We start from the raw sequence: 22,588 nt of genomic DNA on the forward strand, positions 1-22,588 counted from the left end.
ACAACTTTTATACTACAATTGGAAAGGAAGGATTCAATAATCTTATAGATGTTGTCAGATACACCATAAGAAAAAAGCTTACAGAGAACACCAGCATGCCAAACTTTATCAAAAGCTTTTGAAATGTCAAAAGCGATGGCCTTAACCTCTCCATCTTTATCTAATACACGATAAAAACTATCAGTTATTACTGTTAGCAAACCAACTGTAGAACAAGAAGATCGAAATCCATATTAATGGTCAGAAAGTAAGTTATTAGATTCAAGATGAGAAATTAAGTTGTCTGGGCCACAAGCTGGGACAAGAAGAGTCTAGACAGGAAATACTTTAGATACAGAATCTGGATTGATACGAGTGTCAAGCAATGGATCAACCTGTTTGTTGGCAATATCAAGTAGAACACAACTAGTAAAATCAAGAGATGATATTGATGAAAAGTTTTTTGTGAACACTTCAGCTTTGTCTTTTGGTGAGGTGACAAAGTCTGAACCATACAAGAGAGGTGGAATTAAAGATTTGCCCTTATTATTAATACTATTAAAAATTCTCCAGAAGTCACGGGAGCACAGTTTTTGAAATAAGATACGAGATTTCATGACCTGAGATCAGCGGGCTTTGGCGTTAGACAAAACATTTTTACAATGGTTTCTTGCAGTAATATGGAGAAGTCTGTTTTCTGGAGAAATGTTTTGCTGATAGATATGGAAGTAACACTTTCGATTAGTAATCACAGCAGCACAGTGTGAGGAAAACCATAGAGGCGAGTGAGCAAAACCATAGAGGCGAGTGAGGCTTGACCTGGAATCATCGAGAGAGAACAAAAGATTCCATGCCAGCCTGAATCCATGAAGTCATGTAAGAAGCACATTTGTTGACAGGAAGACAAAAGATTTTTACCCAAGGGCCATCACAAAGAAAATCACGGAAAGAATCCCAGTCAGCTTTACTGTAGTTGTATGAGGTATGATAATACGGGATTCATGTGATGAAGAAGAATGTGATATTAGTTTTAGAGAGATCAAACTGTGATCAGAAGCACCTACGGGTGAATATGGAGAAACTGAGGTCTGACTAGGATCAGAAACAAGACATAAGTCAAGTAGAGAAAGTAAATGATTTGGGTTGTCTGTAAAGTTGACTATTTGATTTAGAAATTGAGAAAGGCAAAAGTTGTGGCTTTAATGCCTGCAGAATCACTGACACCAGAGCCAAGCCATTCAGTGTGGTGAGCATTAAAGTCACTGACAACTATATTAGCTGATGGATAAAGAGAGAAGGCGTGGTCAATATGATCAGAAATAACATTAAAAATTAGTCTCACAAAGAGCCAGTAGGACTGGTGAACTTTGCTAGAGATAAGACTCAACAGAAGAAAAGTTACTTTGAAGATCATGAATATTAGTGAATGATAGGTTTAGAGAACTTGTATTATAGTTTTTGGTACTTTATTCATTTTTAATTTTGTTGGAAAACTTGACTCAAAGCATAGATAGTACTCAGAACCCTGTTTAATAGCCTAAGCAAATACCTCATTCCTAATAAGAAACCCTAAGCCATAACAAAGGGCTCCAAATGTGGCCTCTGCAATGCACACCCAAAGTAGAAACAGGGACACTATCCATGCACATCATGGCACTGTTAATACTTTGATATTTTTCAGCTGTTGATGGAATCAGCTTCTTTGAGAGCTACCACAGAGAGAGGTAAACTTGACTACCAGACGGCCTCAGAACCATAAAAAGAGTTTTAGAGCTGTACCTTCATTAGAAGATTATAGAATGAGTTTTCTAGTCATAATAACAGAGGCACAAGCAAAACCCATGCATTGAGTCAAGAAGATCCAGCATTCAACATCCTAAGCTGGAAACAATGTATTAAAAACACATCTGCGCCAGTCTAGTAGATGAGGAAGGGGTACAAGACTGGTCATCAGATAAAATTTGTTTACCCCTTAAGTCTTTGTCTTGGAGGCCTTCTACAAGACAGTAGCTGGATGCATTTAACATCTGCCCAAAATAAGTATTTTTATCGAGACACCATCTCTAGCCTTTACTCAACCAAGAGCCCTAAGGCAGGTGGTGTTTTAAGTTGGAGTTGAAATCTTCTAGCCTTTGCCTTAAAAGGCAAAGGCTTGGAGATGCCAACTCGGAGTTGGTATCTCCTAATATCTCCTAATATCCTACAAGGCAGCAGGACATGAAGCAGATTGTACTGGGTTACATGTTACCAGTAGCAGGATAACCTGACCTGACCGTTTTGAAATTTATTTTTTAAGTTAGGAAAATTTCCATTTAGTTTTGATAAGTTGGTACTTTTCGTACTTAAAATGGAATAAAATTACGTAAAAGTACGGATATTTTTTAACTGTGTAGAAGATGAGCGTATAGAATTTGTTTGATAACAAGGTTGATTGTTAAATTTTGATTGGTGTTAATTTTTTGTCGCGGTCGTTTTGGTATTATTATTTAACTGTTTATCCATTTTGTCTAGAAATAGTAGTCAATTTTGTTATTTATTTAGTATTGCAATCAAGTAATGCTATATAAATTTGATGCAAACAATTGAAAAATATATAAATTTTTATTTAAATTTATCTATCTATCCTTTTTTTTCAATTTATTAAGAAGTTTAATTTATTTTTCAAGAATGGCTTATAGTAAAACAGTAAGTGCGATTAAAAGAAAACTTACTGTACCTAGGAAAAATAATTTTTAAACGCTATTATATGACTATCTTTTATAATTTATGTCAATATATTAATAATAACACAACTAACTGATAAATATAATTATAACTAATTAATATATCATTATTAATACCACTCACTAATAAATATAATTGTAACTAAATAAAGTAACTAGTCATGAGATGTAATCATTGCAGCTTCATCATTTTTAGACAAGTCTGGGGCCTTAAATTTGAGCATTAAAAAACTGCAACCCTTGGTTTACAAACTTCACCTATTATTTGGTGTAATTGGGTTTATTTATATAATTACTAGGCTCTGCTTCATCAAATGAAATTTAATTAAAAAAACATCTTTGCATAATCAATGGCGTCATTTAGTTGTATTTTTAACTTTTTGTAAATATCAGAATTTTTCATGAAGCATACATAATTATTGTTTATTTAAAGCAAATGAAATTACCTATTAACCATTTTGTAAAAAAAAAGATGCTTTAATTTTTTTTTCATAAAATTGATTCTAATATTAATTACATCAGGATGTTTAACAGTATTAGCAATTTTAAATTATTCATTTTTGATTAGCCTCTTTCAAAAAATATATAATAATATTTAAAAAAAGCAATTTAGAAAATAAAAAATAATATAAGTATGAGCATATTATTCATATAGTTATGGCTAAATATTTATTCAGTCAAGCAAACACTTTTTTTATGGATTTGCAGTGGATCTATATAGACATTTTAAAAAACTTCTAAAAGTAACCATGGAGCAAATTTCAAATGCATATATAGATGCACTGCAAAATCAATGCAGAAATGTTTGGAGGTACATTTAAAAAATGTCATTATTCTAAATGAAGGTAAAAATAATTTTATGATGTCAAACAAACTATTAGACTTACGCTCTACGACGTTTTTTAATGATCATAAGGCCTGATTCTTTTTATGACCATTATACTTGGTTAGTTTTTACATTTTTACATTTACATGTTGCTAATAAATCTTCTAAACTTATAGCATTTTATTTTACACTTTTTAAAAATAATATGAAGTATATTTTATTAAATTTTGAATTTTGCTTTGTTTTTTAGTATAAATGGATGAAGTCCTACAAAATCCAAAATTTCAAGTTAAGTTGTCTGAACTACTTGATCAAGATTGGTTTAAGATCGGTATTTCCTTAAATGTCAAACAGCATAGTTTAGAATCAATTAGAAGTGATTTTATAAGTTTTCGAAACCAAGAAGACAAAGCATATGGAATGATAAAAAAATGGTTCAATATTGATAAAAATCCGACGTTTGAAAAATTAAAACTTGCCATTTCAAATATTCCAAAATACAATTTATTGAAGGAGGTGGAAGATCTTGCAAGTACAAATTTTTTAATCATTATTTATAATATATAAATTTTTCAGATTGCTGTTTGTCACTCTCATTGAATGTTTATTTTTTTGTTATTATTTTGACCTCCTCATCAAGTTCTCTTATTTCAGAAAAATTTGATAATGATGTGATGATGTTGTTTTATTTTTTTATAAATTTGATTATTTTAGATCTTTGTAAAATGACTACTACATTGAAAAACTATTTTTGTATATTTTATTAGATATGTTTTTAAACGATTCTTCAAATTCACCAAGTAACATTTGCGAAAGAAGTTCTTCTTTAAACAGTGGTAAATATACAATATGTACTATAATAACATGTTGATGATAAGGAGGATAATGATGATCATAATAATCATCATGACGATCATGTTGATGATCAATTTACTTATGGTAATGATGATAATCATGACATAAATATAAATACGTAATTTGAGGATATATAATAAACAAGTTAAATATAATTAAATTTAAACAAAAATGTTATCTTAATTTAATTATAGTAATGACATAATATAAACACTGAAAAATAAATTAAAATTGTTTATATTATGTCATTACTAAATATAGTAATGACATGTCATTACTAAATATAGTAATGACATAATATTAGCAACTTAATTAAGTACTAATTTTGTTTAGTTTTAAAGTTATTTTAATTTGAATATAAATAATCTTGTGATAGTATTTTCAATTGCTTCATTCTGCATGTTTTATAAGATATATTATTACAACTGTTTTTATTTCAGATTTTAAAAGATTCAGATCATGATCAAGAATAAATATGATCAAGTATGTTGTTAAAAAAAACAACAACTGATTACTCTTTTTTAGTTATCAAAAGTTTTTTTCAAGTTTATTTTTAAATTGTTAAAGGGAAGAAATAGTTTTAAACTAATTGCTAATTAGCATATTTTAGATCCTCTGAGTGCGTTTGAGAATTTAATAGCAGCATAATTTGTTTTCGGATGAATGAATTTATTTGAAAATTGTTTTTGGGTGTAAATGATTTTTTTTTTTAATAAATAAGATTGGTATCATTTTATTATTAACTTTCAATATAAATATAAGAGTATATAATAAAATATAAGTTAAGTTTAAATACGTTGAGTATTTTTAATTTATGGTAAAAAATTTAGTGTCTGAGAAGCAATTAACATTTTCAATAATTTTTACAGAATTTATTTGATACAAACTATGATAAGGTACACAATTAGCTGAACTAACTACAATTAGTTAATAAAAATTCATACTGAAAAATATTACTTCTTGCAAAAAAAAGTTCCTTTATTTTTACTAGTTAGTGCTTTAAAGGGCACTAACAACAATTTACATCTGTTTGCATAACAACGTCAACATCACATAAAGTATGTGTTGTTTCAGTAAAAAGATACAGCTTTTTACCGCTGGAAAAATAAAAATAAAATACACTTTTTTAAAATAGTACATTTTACAATATTTCATTGAAAATAAAAATTCATTTTTTTGTTTTTAAAATTTTTTAATAAAAAAATTGAATTATTTTATTAAAAAAATAAATGTCCTTTGTTTAAAAGAAGCTAGTTTTATTTAAGAATGATTTTAATGCACCATTTTTAAAAGACTTAAACTGTTAAAAGCTGTCAATTCTATAAAAAAACAGTTTTATATATGAACAACTAAAATAGGCACTGCAAGCTTATACAAACTACAATAAATAAATGTTAATAGTTAATACTCTGGTATGATTTGTAAAATGCCATTTTACATAGTTAAAACAGAAAACAGTTTCCTCTACATAAATAGCTCATCTATACAATTTAAATCTAAATTGTACATACATCTAAAGCAATTTCCAAGTCAAATAAATTGCCTAAGTTGTCCTCTTCAAGGCAACCTAATATTTGTAACACATTTTTATTCACTAAATCTTTATAATTTTTTTAGCAATAGCCGTTTTTATGTTAATGTTAGTGGTTACGTTTTGTTAGTTTATTACTGTTTGTAACTAACTTTGTACGAATAAACATTTGTTGTATTGAAAGTAATACCAATTTATTATTGCTATATTATTACCGATTTTATTATTACTATAGTTAAAATAAAATGCTATTATTATTAGAAATATTATTTTAATTATTTTAACTATTATTATTTTATTTCCATAAGGTGTCTACTGATTGTTAGTATTCTTGCTATTTGTAAACATCCTTGAAATGTAACCGACTATTTCAGAAATATATTGATTGATTGATATTTGGATATTTATTTGGACCTAATTTAAGTACAAATAACAGTCAACAAGAACAACAACAATATATTAATGAGTAAATATCATAAATTGGTACTTAAATAATATATCAACTGAAATGTTTAATCTCATATAACCTGGTTAAAATGAAAAGAACTTGTAAGTAACACCAACTCGTTTAATTGAAGAAATTGAAATAGAGTTTCTTAAAAGACGTCCAATCTTATCTGTTAGTCTGCTCAAATTTCTCAACAATCCAGGAGTTCTTGAAGAGCCAAAATTGTCTCCATTCTTACTCTCATCAAATAAAGAAATTATTGAAAAAGCGAAAATACTCTGGCTTAAACATATTGTCATTCCATCCAGTAATAATGACAGTGATCATGTTGTGGAAATTGCTTCTGAAGCTCATCAGACAGTCGAACAGTCTCCCAATGATCTCACTTCCTTAAAATGTTGAACAACTTCAAATTTTGTTCCCAAGTTCAAAGATCCACCTAGAAAGAAAAGAGAATCCAATGCCTGATAACAAATCCAAGTCACTGACCCTAATCATTTGAATGCTGATGAGTTTAACTATGACTACATCTACGTTACGACTGGATTCAAATCAGAAAAGTTAAGCTGGTTAGAAAATATGTTGAAATTAATTAAGCCAACATTGATTTAATGTGAAGAAAATTTTTTTAATTTCAAGCAACCACTGTAGTAAGAAACAAGTAAAAATGACTGCTGCAACTTTTAATGACTTAAGTCTTTTGAAAAGTTTTTCAAAAGATCAAAATTAATTTGACAAATGTTGAAAACTTATGCTTCATTAATATAATAATAATACAAAAATTCTTAAACGCTAAACTTTTGAAAAATTTCAGTTTATTTTCAAAGTCTTTACATTTTTGAAAAAATCTCGTTTTATCTTGCTTTCGTACGAGATATGGTCTCAGAAAAATATTGTCTCATATGGATCAAGAATCAAGACGAAAAAAACCTGAGATTCTGAAATTATACCTAAAATCCCAGTTTTGCAAATATGCTGTATGAATTTTTTTTCTGGCTAACACCCTGATATTTATTTTTATATATATATATATATATATATATATATATATATATATATATATATATATATATATATATATATATATATATATATATATATATATGTATATATATGTTTATATGTATATATATATATATATTTTTTTGTTGTTATTTCACCTCCCCAAGGCCCAGAGGGTCACAACAGATGAGGAGGCTACTTAATTGTGGTTATAACCCTCTCTCAACTCTATAACTCCGAAACCGGAGAAACAAGTTGAGCACGGTACTACCAGGGACGTGGTGGGGATCGAACTCGGAACCTCTCGCTTATGAAGCAAGCGCACTACCACTACACCACTACCGCATATATATATATATATATATATATATATATATATATATATATATATATATATATATATTACATATATACATATATATATATATGTTTATATATATATATATGTATATATACATGTATACACGCATATAAATATATGTACATAAAATACATATACATATATATATATATATAAACTATACAAATATATGTATATATATATACTTTTTACAATATTCGCTACCAACAAGGCTGCAAGCAACCACAATAAGAGTTGGGAGTTACTGTAAGAGAAAAATAAAGTTTATAGAGCAAGATAACGATTGACGGACAACTTTGCAAATTATATGAATCAGGAAAGCTAGATGAAAGAAGCGAATTCCTAAGAACTGATGATCGAGGAAAAAAACTAGATGAATAAGAGTTTTTTGAGCACTTAGGAACAGTTACAGAAAAAGGCTGAGACTTAATTGAATGATAAGTAACACGAGGATAAATTTTAGTAGATGGCCTAGCTCGTTAGAGCAGTACCCATTGGAATATTTGTAAAAAAGAAATAAAGGAACGTTTCGATAATGTGATAATGTTTGGAGGTTGGCTATAAGAGCAGGTCCAACTATGTTTATAATACGTTTTTGCACCTTGTCTAAATGAGAAAGGGCATCATTAGACGATCCACCACAGATATGGCAACAGTATTCCATATTAGGATGGATTTGAGATTTATAGAGATAAAGAATAGAATCAGAAGTAAGAAAGTGTCGAGCTGGATAAAGAGATGCAATCTTAGCAGATGCTAATTTTGCAGTGGATTTGGTATGCTGTTTCCAAGAAAGATTAGACGTAAGAGATAATCATATAAGATTTATGGTAGATTACTTATCAAGTACACTACAGTTCATAAATATATGAAGATTTAAATTGTTGCGATAACGAATGCCTGAAATTAATTGAATTTTATCTGAATTAAAGTTAACCAGCCACTGTCATTCATGCTGTAGTGGAAGTGAAAACCTTTTCAAGCTCAAATGCTGCCTCCAAAGAACCACTGGAGGTGGCATTTGAGCTTTAAAAGGTTCTTCTCCATAAGCTCTTCATTTCTAACTACAGCCATTATATTTTCATCAACATCAATACTTGATTTTTTTAAATGATCATTTTTAAAAGCAGCTAGTCTCTCAATAAGTTTTTTTATCTGCTTCCTAATAAGGGTTTGAGGAGGAATTCCAAAAATTTTGCAGACCCTTGTTTCATAATTCACAGCATCATATTTTGGATTTTGATGGTATTTTAAAACACCAGAAATTTCTTCACATCGTCTTTTTTCCATTCTTGTTTTTATAGCTTGAAACATTTTATTAACAAAGGGAGATAAAAATATGAGTACTGCATCTGCAGTGCATAGGTTAGCATCTTGCTGCATAACGCATCAACTGCTAATTTCAGGTGCAAATACTTCTATTACTTCTGAAAGAACTACAAAATCACTATCGTTTAAGGAAACTGGGTGGTTTAAGTCAATTAAAGCTTTCTGTATACATGTTTTTAAAGATCCATCTTGTTTTGCAATCCAAAATGAGCGAAAGCTCATTTTGGATTGCAAAGCTCGCTATCTTTCTCTTCTTTGACATATTTTTGCAAGACTGCATCATTTTTTGTTGGGGATCGTTTAAAAAGAACAACTACCTTACAGACTTTTTTCACTAGTTCATTGATATTTTGTTCATTGGTGAGTAAATCCACATTTGGTATCCCATCATTTGTTGGGGGAAGAAAGCTTAATCCCATTTCCTCGTCGATATTTTCTTAATAATTTAATTCAATCCTGCTGTAATCCCGAAAATCCGGGGATTTTGTGTTTGGAATCCCGAGATTTTGTGTTTGGAATCCCGGGATTTTTGGGACCCAAAAATGTCTGGGATCCCGTATCCCAGGATTTCAATCCCTTAATGGGACGATAGTAAGACAAGACAGATTGCTCTCCAGAATTTTTGATTATAGGAATATTATATGTGGTTTTCCAGTATGCCAAAAAACAAGACTGATAAACATTTGTTAAATGGTTTTGAAAGTATAGATGACAGCTCCGGAGAACACTTCTGCAAGACTACAAAAGGTATGTTGTATGAACCACAAGCTGTAGATGAGTCTTAGTAGGAAATCACTTTCGATACAGAAGCTGGAGTGATACAAATGTCAAGCAATGGATCAACCTGTTTGACAGCTATATCTGGTAGAATGCAACTAGTGGAATCAAGATATGATATTGATGAAAAATTCTTAGCAAACAATTCAGCTTTGTCATTAGGTGAGGTGAAAAAGTCTAACAATACAAGAGAGTTGGGATAACAAATTTGCCCTTATTATTGATACTGTTAAAGGTTCTTCAGTAGTCACGAGAGTCTAGTTTTTGTGATGAAATACAAGATTTTATGACTATGGGATTAGACACCTTTTTCCAATAGTTGCTGGCAATAGTAAACAGGCGTCTGTTTTCTGGAGAATTGTTTTGCTGATAGATATGAAAATAACAGTTTCGATTTGAAATTGCAGCAGCAGAATGTGAGAAAAACCATGGAGAAGAATGAAGCTTGACCTGGAATCGTTGAGAGGGAATAAAAAATTAAATGCCAGCCTAAATCCACAAAGTTAAATAAGAAGTACATTTGTCAGTAGGAAGACGACTGATTTATTCCTAAGGGCCATCACCAAGAAAATCACAAAAATAATTCCATTCAGCTTGAAGGTATTTGTAAGAGGTATGATAATAACAAGATTCTGATGATGATGAAGAATGAGATAATAGTTTAAGAGAGGCGAAGCCGTGATCAAAAGCACTTAAGGGTGAGTGGAGAAACTTAGCACTGACTATGGTCAGAAACAAGACAGGTTGACTAGGGAAGGTAAATGATTTAGTTTGTCTGGGAAGTATGTTGGAAAGTTGGCTCTTTGAGTTAGAGATTGAGAAAGGCAAAAGTTGAGGGTCTTAACGCTAGCAGAGTCACTGACACTAGAGCCAAGCCATTCATTGTGATAAGCATTAAAGTCACAAACAACAACGATATTGACTGGCTAATAAAGAGAGAGGTTTAGTCAATCAGAAATAATGTAGAAAAAGTGCAGTCATGAGATACAGGAGAGCGATATTGAACAAAGAGAAATGCTATAGAATGAAGTGGCACAATACGAAAGCACATAAAAGAATAGTCTGTAAGTTCAAACTTAGTTTCCTGACAAACTGGTGAATTCTAACGAATGTAAATGCCCAGGCTAAGCATGTGACTATTGAAGTCTTTACAAAATAAAGGATGATAACCATCAACACGAAGATCATAAGGTGAGACAGCTGAACTCAACATATTCTCACAAAGAGCACGTAGGTGAACTTTGCAAGAGATAAGATTCAACAGAAAAAAGTTTACTTTGAAGACAACCACAAATATTTGTCATTGATAGGTTTACAGAACTTGGTGATGACAATAATTTTTTATGCTATATAGTTTTTAAAACTTTAGTCATTTTAAATTTTTTAAATAACTTGACTCAAAACATAGAAAGTACTAAGTACACCATTTAATAGTCTCAGAAATTGCCTCATTACTATTAATAAACCCTCAGCCATAACAAAGGGTTCCAAATGAGGCCTCAACTATGCACACCAAAAGTGCAAACAGGGATACCATCCATGCGCAACATGGTACTGTTATATATGTCAGCTGTTGATGGAATCAGCCTCTCTGAGAGCTACCATAGAGTTTGGAAAACCTGTCTACCAGCCAGCCTCAGAACCATAAAACTGAGTTTAGGAGCTGCACCCTCATTAGGAGATAATAGAATGAGTTGCCTAGTCAATAAAACAGAGACACAAGCAATCCATTCATTGGGTCAAGAAGATCGAGCGTTCAATATCCTAAACTGGAAACAATGCATTAAAAATACATCTGCACCAACCAGAAGGATTTTTTTTTTCACATTGTTTGTAAAAATAACTAAATTTTTATTTGACAACTTCTCAACATGAGAACATCAAAAAAAACTTAATGAGCAATAAAATTAATAAATAGGTTTAGTAACCATACATAAAAGTCATTTATAACTCAATGTAAAACTTTCTTTTTTTAAATATATATATATATATATATATATATATATATATATATATATATATATATATATATATATATATATATATATATATTCAAGTAGAGCATGTATTTTATTAACTTTTATGCCTAATATTCAATTTCTTCAATTGAAATATCTTTCTTTTATATGTGATTTAAAAAATTTAACTTTTTTAATACAAAAGTGATTACTTTGGCAATAATACTAATGGATAGTTCAAACATATCTAATACGCTTTATATTATGCAAATTTTACATTAAAAAAAATAATTTTTAATGTAAAACTTGAAATACCAATAACAAGTAGTATTAGTCGAAAATTTCTGCAGGAAGTAATTCTAGTCCAATTTTGCTCATTTCAGACTAGTTTTTTCAGTTTACTTAAAGCTAATATAAAAACCAGGGATAAGAGTTGTTTGTCTGAAAAATGTTTTTTTCACTCCACCCTAGCCAGGAATGATCAGTTCATAAATAAATTAGCACCAATCTTCAATTTTATCATTGCTTATAAGTAATAGTTTTAGTTTATGTCTAAATGTAATGTAATTGTACTATTAAAAAACTTTACAATATCCAAAATCAACAACTAGCAATCTCATAACAAGTTCGATACATTTCTCTTTTAATAGGTTTCGCATAACAATCCAGACGTACAGTAAGTTATTTGGACATAAATCGCAACAATAGCGTAATTCGAGAATGCTATAATTTAAGGCGGATTTCAATTTTCGCGCAAAAACTTTCAGACGTCAATTTTTGCGCGAAATAGATAATCTTAACAAAAAAAAAACAAAGAAAAAAAACAGTGAAAAAGTTTTTAAATAAACATTTTTATTCTTAACTATTTCGTTACTTCCAATATAGCTTCAAGCAAACAAAAAAAATAAAAAAAGGCTGCAAGCAAAAAACTAGAGTTGGAAGTCACTGGAAGAGAAAATATAAAGTTTATAAAGCATGATAATGATTAACAAAGGGCTTAAACGAATACAAAATACATGAATCAGGAAAACAAGATATATGAAGTGAATTCCAAACAACTGATGTTTGATGAAAAAACATAGAAAGAAACTATGGGAGCAAATAGGAACATTCACAGAAAAGAAAAGGACTTACAAGAATGAGACCTAATTTTTATTTAGGAGAATGAGATGCAACATTACAATGTGATATTTTATTTTTTTAATTAAATGACAAATAACAAGAGTTTGAATGTTAGTAGATGACACAAGAGATGCTAGCTCTTTAAAGCAGCACCTGTTATAGTATTTATAGAAAAGAGAAAGAGAAGCAACTATTCAGATATGTAATAATGGTTTGAGATTGGCTGCAAGGACAGATTAGAGATTCAAAGAGATAAAGAACAGAATCCTGGGTAAAAATGTGCCGAGAAGGATAAAGAGATGCAAACTAAAAATCTGCTAACTTTGCAATCGATTTGAATAGTTTTCAAGAAAGATCAAAAGTAAGAGTTAATCCTAGAAGATAGACATTTCCCTATGCCAGTGGTTAGAGCTCTGGCTCAGAACCCAGAGGTTCGAGGTTCAATGCCAGCTCAAACCCAACAAGCAACAATGGTATGGAGAGGGACATGAACTTCTTGTTAAATGCTCTCCTGTGATGCTCTGTAATAAGATTGTAAGGACTTTTGGGAGCACTTAAAATAACTACAAAAAGACAAAAAAAAGGTAATATAAATTCAAAAAATAGTCTTAAATAGAACCTTAGGGAACCCCTAAAGTTACAGGAAATAATGAAGAGTGCTAACTATCAAGGACAACTTTTAAACTTTGATTGGTAAGGATGAATTCAAAAATCTTAAAGATTTTATCTAATACGCCATACGAAATAGCTTATGAAGATAACCATCATGCGAAACTTTATCAGAAAATTTAGAAATCAAGAGCCATAGCCTTAACCTATCCACATCTATCTAATGCACAATAAAATCTATCATCTATTACTTATAAAAATAGCAGTAGAACAAGAAGATCGAAGCCCATAATAACAATTACAAAGTTATTCAATACAAGATAAGAGATTAAGTGTTTGTTGCTTAAGTAAAAGTGAATCACTCTACAGATTATTTAAAAAAGAGGATACAGATGCTACTTTCCATCAGAAAACAAGACTCTGATAAGCACTTGTTAAATAAGTTAAAGCAATGTTCACAAAACACTTTTGCATTACTATATTGATATGTTTTCCGGACGACAAGATATTGAAAAGTCTAAGCAAGAAATCACTTTAGGACAGAAGCTGGACTGATACGAACGCCAAGCAATGGATTAACCTATTTGTTGGTTACATCTTGTTGAATGGAATCAAGAGATAAGATTGATGAGAAGTTCTCAGCAAGCAATTCAGCTTTCTTCTTAGGTGATTTGACAAAATCTGAACAATGCAAGAGAGGTGAAATAATGGACTTGCCTTTATATTAAATCTCTTTTTATATTAAGATTCTCCAGAAGTTACGAGAGTCTCATTTTTGTGATTAAGTACAACGTGATCTGAAAATAGGATACTTTAACGTTAGACAAAACCATCTTATTATAGTTCTAGTAACATTAGGCAGACGCCTGTTTTTTGAAGAATTGTTTTGGTGATAGATATGAAAGTAATGGTTACGAATGAAAACTGTATGAAAATGAAAATATATATATATATATATATATATATATATATATATATATATATATATATATATATATATATATTTGAACATTTATATATTTATATATATATACTTTAGGGTGCATATATTTATGTATATACACCCTATATTATATTGTATATATTATAAGTATATAGTTGCAGTGCTGTGTGCTCCATTGTCAAAATAAATTGGATAAGATAAAGACACTAATAAAAAGGCCTAATTACCCTTATCAGTTTTTTTTATATGGAGTTGTTAAGATACTCCTAGAAAGTCTCATGAGCTTATCAAAAAGTAACATGAAAGAGCATTTAACTTTAACATTTAATCTTATCAAAAAGCAGCATGGATGATCGTTTAACTAAGAAGTTCTAGTGTCCTTACTTACCAATGCTGCTTGTTGTGTTAGCCAGCATAGAACCTCGGGCAACTTAGTCTGAGACAAAACTCTATTCTCTGCACCTGGAAAAACACAAAAAACAATCATCTACGCCAAGTTCATTTATCTTTTACTAATATTTGTGGTCTTTGAAGAAACTTATCTTCCGGTGAGTTTTATATCTTGCAAAGTTCACCAGACCTACTTGCTTTTTGTGAGACTAATTTGAGTCCAACTGTCTCATCTTGTGATCATAGTGTTGATTGTTATTTTCCTATAATTCGTAAAGACTTCAATAGTCACATGTTCGGCTTGGGCGTTTACATTCATAAGAATTTACCCGTTTCTTGGAAACTAGGTTTGAATCTAAAGTCTATTCTTTTATGCTTTCGTTTAGCAACACTCCATTCTTTTAGCTCTTCTCCATCTCAAGACTGCACTCCAACTTAGTTTCTCCCAATCACCCCAAGGTATTTCTTATCATGGTTTGATTACTCTAACACTATTATCTCATTATTTTTCTTTTTAAATTGTTTATAATGAAATCAACAAAGCCATTTCACTTTATCCTTCAGACAATATCCTTGTTGTTTGTGACTTTATTGCTCATCAAACAAAATGGCTTGTCTCTAGACTTTTGCTCAATCTCTAACACAAATAGTCAACTTTCTAACTCACTTACCAGATAATCTGAATCATTTACCCTCGCTACTTGATATATGGCTTGTTTCTAATCCTAGTCAGTCCTTAGTTTCTTCCAATCACTCCAAGGTATTTCTGATCATGGTTTGATTACTCTAATACTATTATCTCATTATTTTTCTTCTTCATTAGAATCCCTTTATCATTGCATCTCTTCCAACTAAATAAAAGCTCACTGGAACACTTTATGTATTTTTATTCTGATGGCCCTTGGGTAGAAATCTTTTGTCCTGCTAACAAATGTGTTTTTTAAGTAAATTCTTGGATTCAAGCTGGAATGGAATCATTTATTTCTTCTCGACAATTTGAAGTCAAGCCTCAAACTTTTCTGTTGTTTTTCCTCTTGTGCTATTGTGCTGCTGCTGCAGTTTTCATTCGTAACCATTACTTTCATATCTATCACCAAAACAATTCTTCAAAAAACAGGCGTCTGCCTAATGTTACTAGAACTATAATAAGATGGTTTTGTCTAACGTTAAAGTATCCTATTTTCAGATCACGTTGTACTTAATCACAAAAATGAGACTCTCGTAACTTCTGGAGAATCTTAATATAAAAAGAGATTTAATATAAAGGCAAGTCCATTATTTCACCTCTCTTGCATTGTTCAGATTTTGTCAAATCACCTAAGAAGAAAGCTGAATTGCTTGCTGAGAACTTCTCATCAATCTTATCTCTTGATTCCATTCAACAAGATGTAACCAACAAATAGGTTAATCCATTGCTTGGCGTTCGTATCAGTCCAGCTTCTGTCCTAAAGTGATTTCTTGCTTAGACTTTTCAATATCTTGTCGTCCGGAAAACATATCAATATAGTAATGCAAAAGTGTTTTGTGAACATTGCTTTAACTTATTTAACAAGTGCTTATCAGAGTCTTGTTTTCTGATGGAAAGTAGCATCTGTATCCTCTTTTTTAAATAATCTGTAGAGTGATTCACTTTTACTTAAGCAACAAACACTTAATCTCTTATCTTGTATTGAATAACTTTGTAATTGTTATTATGGGCTTCGATCTTCTTGTTCTACTGCTATTTTTATAAGTAATAGATGATAGATTTTATTGTGCATTAGATAGATGTGGATAGGTTAAGGCTATGGCTCTTGATTTCTAAATTTTCTGATAAAGTTTCGCATGATGGTTATCTTCATAAGCTATTTCGTATGGCGTATTAGATAAAATCTTTAAGATTTTTGAATTCATCCTTACCAATCAAAGTTTAAAAGTTGTCCTTGATAGTTAGCACTCTTCATTATTTCCTGTAACTTTAGGGGTTCCCTAAGGTTCTATTTAAGACTATTTTTTGAATTTATATTACCTTTTTTTTGTCTTTTTGTAGTTATTTTAAGTGCTCCCAAAAGTCCTTACAATCTTATTACAGAGCATCACAGGAGAGCATTTAACAAGAAGTTCATGTCCCTCTCCATACCATTGTTGCTTGTTGGGTTTGAGCTGGCATTGAACCTCGAACCTCTGGGTTCTGAGCCAGAGCTCTAACCACTGGCATAGGGAAATGTCTATCTTCTAGGATTAACTCTTACTTTTGATCTTTCTTGAAAACTATTCAAATCGATTGCAAAGTTAGCAGATTTTTAGTTTGCATCTCTTTATCCTTCTCGGCACATTTTTACCCAGGATTCTGTTCTTTATCTCTTTGAATCTCTAATCTGTCCTTGCAGCCAATCTCAAACCATTATTACATATCTGAATAGTTGCTTCTCTTTCTCTTTTCTATAAATACTATAACAGGTGCTGCTTTAAAGAGCTAGCATCTCTTGTGTCATCTACTAACATTCAAACTCTTGTTATTTGTCATTTAATTAAAAAAATAAAATATCACATTGTAATGTTGCATCTCATTCTCCTAAATAAAAATTAGGTCTCATTCTTGTAAGTCCTTTTCTTTTCTGTGAATGTTCCTATTTGCTCCCATAGTTTCTTTCTATGTTTTTTCATCAAACATCAGTTGTTTGGAATTCACTTCATATATCTTGTTTTCCTGATTCATGTATTTTGTATTCGTTTAAGCCCTTTGTTAATCATTATCATGCTTTATAAACTTTATATTTTCTCTTCCAGTGACTTCCAACTCTAGTTTTTTGCTTGCAGCCTTTTTTTATTTTTTTTGTTTGCTTGAAGCTATATTGGAAGTAACGAAATAGTTAAGAATAAAAATGTTTATTTAAAAACTTTTTCACTGTTTTTTTTCTTTGTTTTTTTTTTGTTAAGATTATCTATTTCGCGCAAAAATTGACGTCTGAAAGTTTTTGCGCGAAAATTGAAATCCGCCTTAAATTATAGCATTCTCGAATTACGCTATTGTTGCGATTTATGTCCAAATAACTTACTGTACGTCTGGATTGTTATGCGAAACCTATTAAAAGAGAAATGTATCGAACTTGTTATGAGATTGCTAGTTGTTGATTTTGGATATTGTAAAGTTTTTTAATAGTACAATTACATTACATTTAGACATAAACTAAAACTATTACTTATAAGCAATGATAAAATTGAAGATTGGTGCTAATTTATTTATGAACTGATCATTCCTGGCTAGGGTGGAGTGAAAAAAACATTTTTCAGACAAACAACTCTTATCCCTGGTTTTTATATTAGCTTTAAGTAAACTGAAAAAACTAGTCTGAAATGAGCAAAATTGGACTAGAATTACTTCCTGCAGAAATTTTCGACTAATACTACTTGTTATTGGTATTTCAAGTTTTACATTAAAAATTATTTTTTTTAATGTAAAATTTGCATAATATAAAGCGTATTAGATATGTTTGAACTATCCATTAGTATTATTGCCAAAGTAATCACTTTTGTATTAAAAAAGTTAAATTTTTTAAATCACATATAAAAGAAAGATATTTCAATTGAAGAAATTGAATATTAGGCATAAAAGTTAATAAAATACATGCTCTACTCAAAGTTTCAATACAAACCATATGTTCAAATGTTTGTAAGATTATTATGTTTGTTAATAATAATACTGTTTATAATTTAATAATAAATTCGTTATAATGTTTAATATATATATCAAGAATATTTATTAATCGAATTTTGCTTGTGTTGACATGTTTCTTTATTGAGTTTAATACTTTGCTGTGTTTACTTATACTATGATAATACTATAATATACTAAAGCTTTTCTAAATATATTTCAGTAAATAGAATGTTTAGATTTAAAGCAGGTCATTCATTCTTTTGGTTTTTAAATCTGGTCTCTGAGGTGCAACTGCCAACAGGACTAGATTTGATGCAGCATATGATGTATTTAGTGATGAATGAATATTAACAATATTGCTAAATTCGATTGTGAAACATGTATTCTATTTAAAAATCTTAACATCTTGTAACCAACAACCTGACACAAAGGCAACTTACCCATTCCAACTTGCTCATTCTGATTTAGCTGGACCTATGGAACCTGTAGCTATAGGTGGATTTAAGTATGTTATAAATTTTGTTGATGATTACTCAAGTTGTGTGTATACATATTTTTTACAACAAAAAAGTGATGCTGCGAAAGCTGCTGAAAAATTTATAACAGATATTGCTTTATATGGAAAGGTTTAGTTTTTATAATGATAAGCATTTAGTTTTTATAATAATATTTCCCTATCTGGTAATGTACAATATATTAGCAATGAAGATGGAGGTGAATATTTATCAAAAGAATTTAAAGAACTACTTCTAAAACATACCATTTAACATGAATATGTATCACCTTATTCGCCACACCAAAATGGAACTGCAGAAAAGAATTGGTGTTCACTATTTGACATGGCAAGAGTCATGATTATTGAATCAATGCTTCCAAAGCATTTATGGACTTGTGCAATTAACACTGCAACATATATAAGAAACTGATGCTATGTGCAATAAATTAAAAGTACATTGTACAGATTAATAACTTGTTTAAAGGCAAACATTTCGAGATTACACTTATTTGGATCAGTTTGTTACCCATATGTACATAATACTAAAAAGTTACTATCACGAAGCATTAAAGGTTATTTTGTTGGATACAATAAGACAGTTCATCATACCTAGTTTATTATCCAGAATCAAATTTAGATTTAAAACATAGACTTGTAAAGTTTACAGAAAAATATGAATCTGTTAGCCAAATAGATACCTTCAATACAGATGATTTTATAAATATTGAACCAAAAACTACAGAGTCTACACCTAAGCCATCCACTCCTAATAATAAACAAAATATACCTCAAGAAATTTCCTCATCGTGTTACCCTCAAAGACAAAGACAACCTTCAAAATATAGTTTAAAAGATTGTATTATTGATAATGGTAATGACGATGAAATTAACTATAAAGATTAATGTTATTTGATGAATATACATACATCATACAATAATGCTATCAACACTGATGAGTCTGATAAATGGAAAAGTGTCATGGATGAAGAAATCCAATCATTAACGAATTATGACACCTTTATTGTAACTGAACTCCTAGCAAATAAAAAAGTAGTTAGGGAAAGATGGATCTGTACAATTAAAGGGAACAATAATAAAATTATATACAAAGCCAGATATGTTGCAAAGGACTACAAGCAAGTTCAAGGGGTTGATTATTTAGGAGTTTTTTTGCCTACATCTAGGATGTAATCAGTAGGAATTTTAATGCAACTTTCTATCCAATATGACCTCATTTTACATCAAATGGATGTCAAATGTGCTTTTCTACATGCACCTATAGAACAGGAAATTAATGTAAAACAACCTCCTGGTAATAAGAAAAGCCACAACAATACACAATTAGAATGGAAATTAAATAAATCACTTTATGGTTTAAATTAGTGGTAGATATTGGCAGAATGTTTTAAGTGAGTATTTAATTCAAATCAACTAGTTATTATATCACTATGAATCAATCAGATTCATAGTGATATAATAACTAGTTGATTGATCAATCAGATTCATAGTGATATAATAACAATTGATTGATTCATAGTGATATATATCACTATGAATCAATCAATTAATAAAATCGAATGATTCAGAGATAAAGCTATATCAACAAATGGTTGGAGGTCTTCTTAACCCAATGACATATACAAGACCAGATTTTAGCTATGTTGCTAAAAGATCATGGATCATGATTAAATAATTTCGGTATATTAAACATACTTTAAACTATTGTTTATTTTTTCGAAAGCCTGATAAGTTAAAGCTTTTTGCTCTCTGTGATGCAGATTGGGCTTCATCCTTGATAAATTGATACAGTATGTCAGGTTATTATTTTTCGTTGTGTAAAGATGTGGTTATTGTTTTTTGTTGTGTAAAGATGGACTATTCATATGTTGGAAATCAAAGAAACAATCAAGTGTTGCATTTTCTATCTGTGAAGCAGAATATATGTCGAAATTAGCAGCCTGCCAAGAAATTAGTTATTTAAGAAAACTATTAGAAGAATTATTAGAGATTTCAAACCAGTAACCTTAGAAACAATAACCAAGGGGCCATTGCATCCGTAATAAACCCTATAAGACATGAAATCTAAACATATAGACTTACGTTTTCATTTTATACGTGAATTTTATCAACAAGGTGTATACTATTAGATTATATACAATCAAATGAAAATTACGCTGACATTTTTATAAAGCCAGCAAAGAAGGATTTATTACAGAAATTTAAGGAATTTTTATTTGGACTTTAAAATATGTTAATGAAAATGGTACACACATTTAACAACCATCAAATAAAACATCTACGAAAAGTTAACTATAAATCCAAATATTCACAACCGACACAAATAAAACGGTTTTAATTTTAGTTTACATGTTTGTTTGATCTGTGTTTCTTTATAATAAGGCACACTTCCTAATGTAATTCAGACATCTTATAAACGTTTCACGCTGACCAAAAAAAATATTTTGTTTCCGAAAAGGTCTAGGACAATCAGGACTTAAACTGAACATGCATTGTACATCTTTGTACGTCCAGTGTTTGCTGGGTATTAGATAATTGAAAAATATTTTGATTAAAATGCTTTGATAAAATCATTAGAATAATAGAAATGCTAAAGTGGCAAAACTACAAAAAAAATGGACCATTAATAATTGTAATTGTGGACCGATGTGTCAAAGTTTTAATCATTGGTTTCAATATAAAACTGTTTGTCTGGAAAAAAAATTGTTGAACGTAAGATAAAATAGAGTGAATTATGAACTGTAAAACATGGTTGATTTAATGTTAAAGTGTGGGGCTGTTTTGGTTGGAATGCCATCGGTGACTTTGTAAAAATAGAGGAAGTAATGACATGAGTAGTTTATTTGTACACTTAAAAAATCATGCTATATCTTCAGAACGATAGGTTAATGGGAAGCCATTTATTTGTTCAGAAGAAAATGACTTAAATCTAAACATATTTTTCAAAAAGTTGTATAAGTTATTTGACTGAGTTCTAGAACAGTCGAATATTGAATAGAATGATTAAGCCTCCCCAATCACAAAATCTCTCTCCAATTGAATTTTTATGGGAGGATTTAAAAGTAATGTCAAAAACTAATGCTTAATGATGCATAAGATGTGAACAAAAAATTATTATTTAGTGGCATAAAATTGACTTTGACTAATTAGATCAGTCGTTATTGTCCTAGAATTTGTATTTTGTTATTGGTGCTAAAGGTGATTAAAAAGCAAGTAAGTTATAAACTAATCTAATAGGACTTTATATTGATTTTTTTGTGAACCTAATAAATAGGAAGAAAACATAATTCTGATAGACTTCGCTTTTAGTTTCTCTCTCAATAGTAAGTAAAGCTTTGAAATGTTATTTCAAAAAGTACGACCATTCAAATATTATGGGCGGTAGTGTATATATGGGTTTGTGTGTGTGTGTGTATATATATATATATATATATATATATATATATATATATATATATATATATATATATATATATATATATATATATATATATATATATATATATATATATATATATATATATATATATATATGTGATTCGGCAAGTATATATCTATTTTTCTCACAATTTAAGTAAACTTTT

The 22,588-nt window shown here is 29.8% G+C and overlaps 1 protein-coding gene across 1 annotated transcript in view; it reads left to right on the forward strand.

Moving 5' to 3' along the window:
• The window catches only part of LOC136080894 (NACHT, LRR and PYD domains-containing protein 10-like), a 46,408-nt gene that overhangs the window by 9,783 nt on the left and 14,037 nt on the right, over positions 1-22,588 (forward strand). The window contains exons 2-3 of the mRNA XM_065798283.1: positions 3,779-4,060; positions 4,296-4,364. Coding sequence (XP_065654355.1) covers positions 3,784-4,060; positions 4,296-4,364 — 346 coding nt within the window. The 5' untranslated portion in view covers positions 3,779-3,783. The remainder of the gene's footprint in view (positions 1-3,778; positions 4,061-4,295; positions 4,365-22,588) is intronic.

Source organism: Hydra vulgaris, chromosome 05 (assembly GCF_038396675.1).
Source record: "Hydra vulgaris chromosome 05, alternate assembly HydraT2T_AEP".
Taxonomy (NCBI): domain Eukaryota; kingdom Metazoa; phylum Cnidaria; class Hydrozoa; order Anthoathecata; family Hydridae; genus Hydra; species Hydra vulgaris.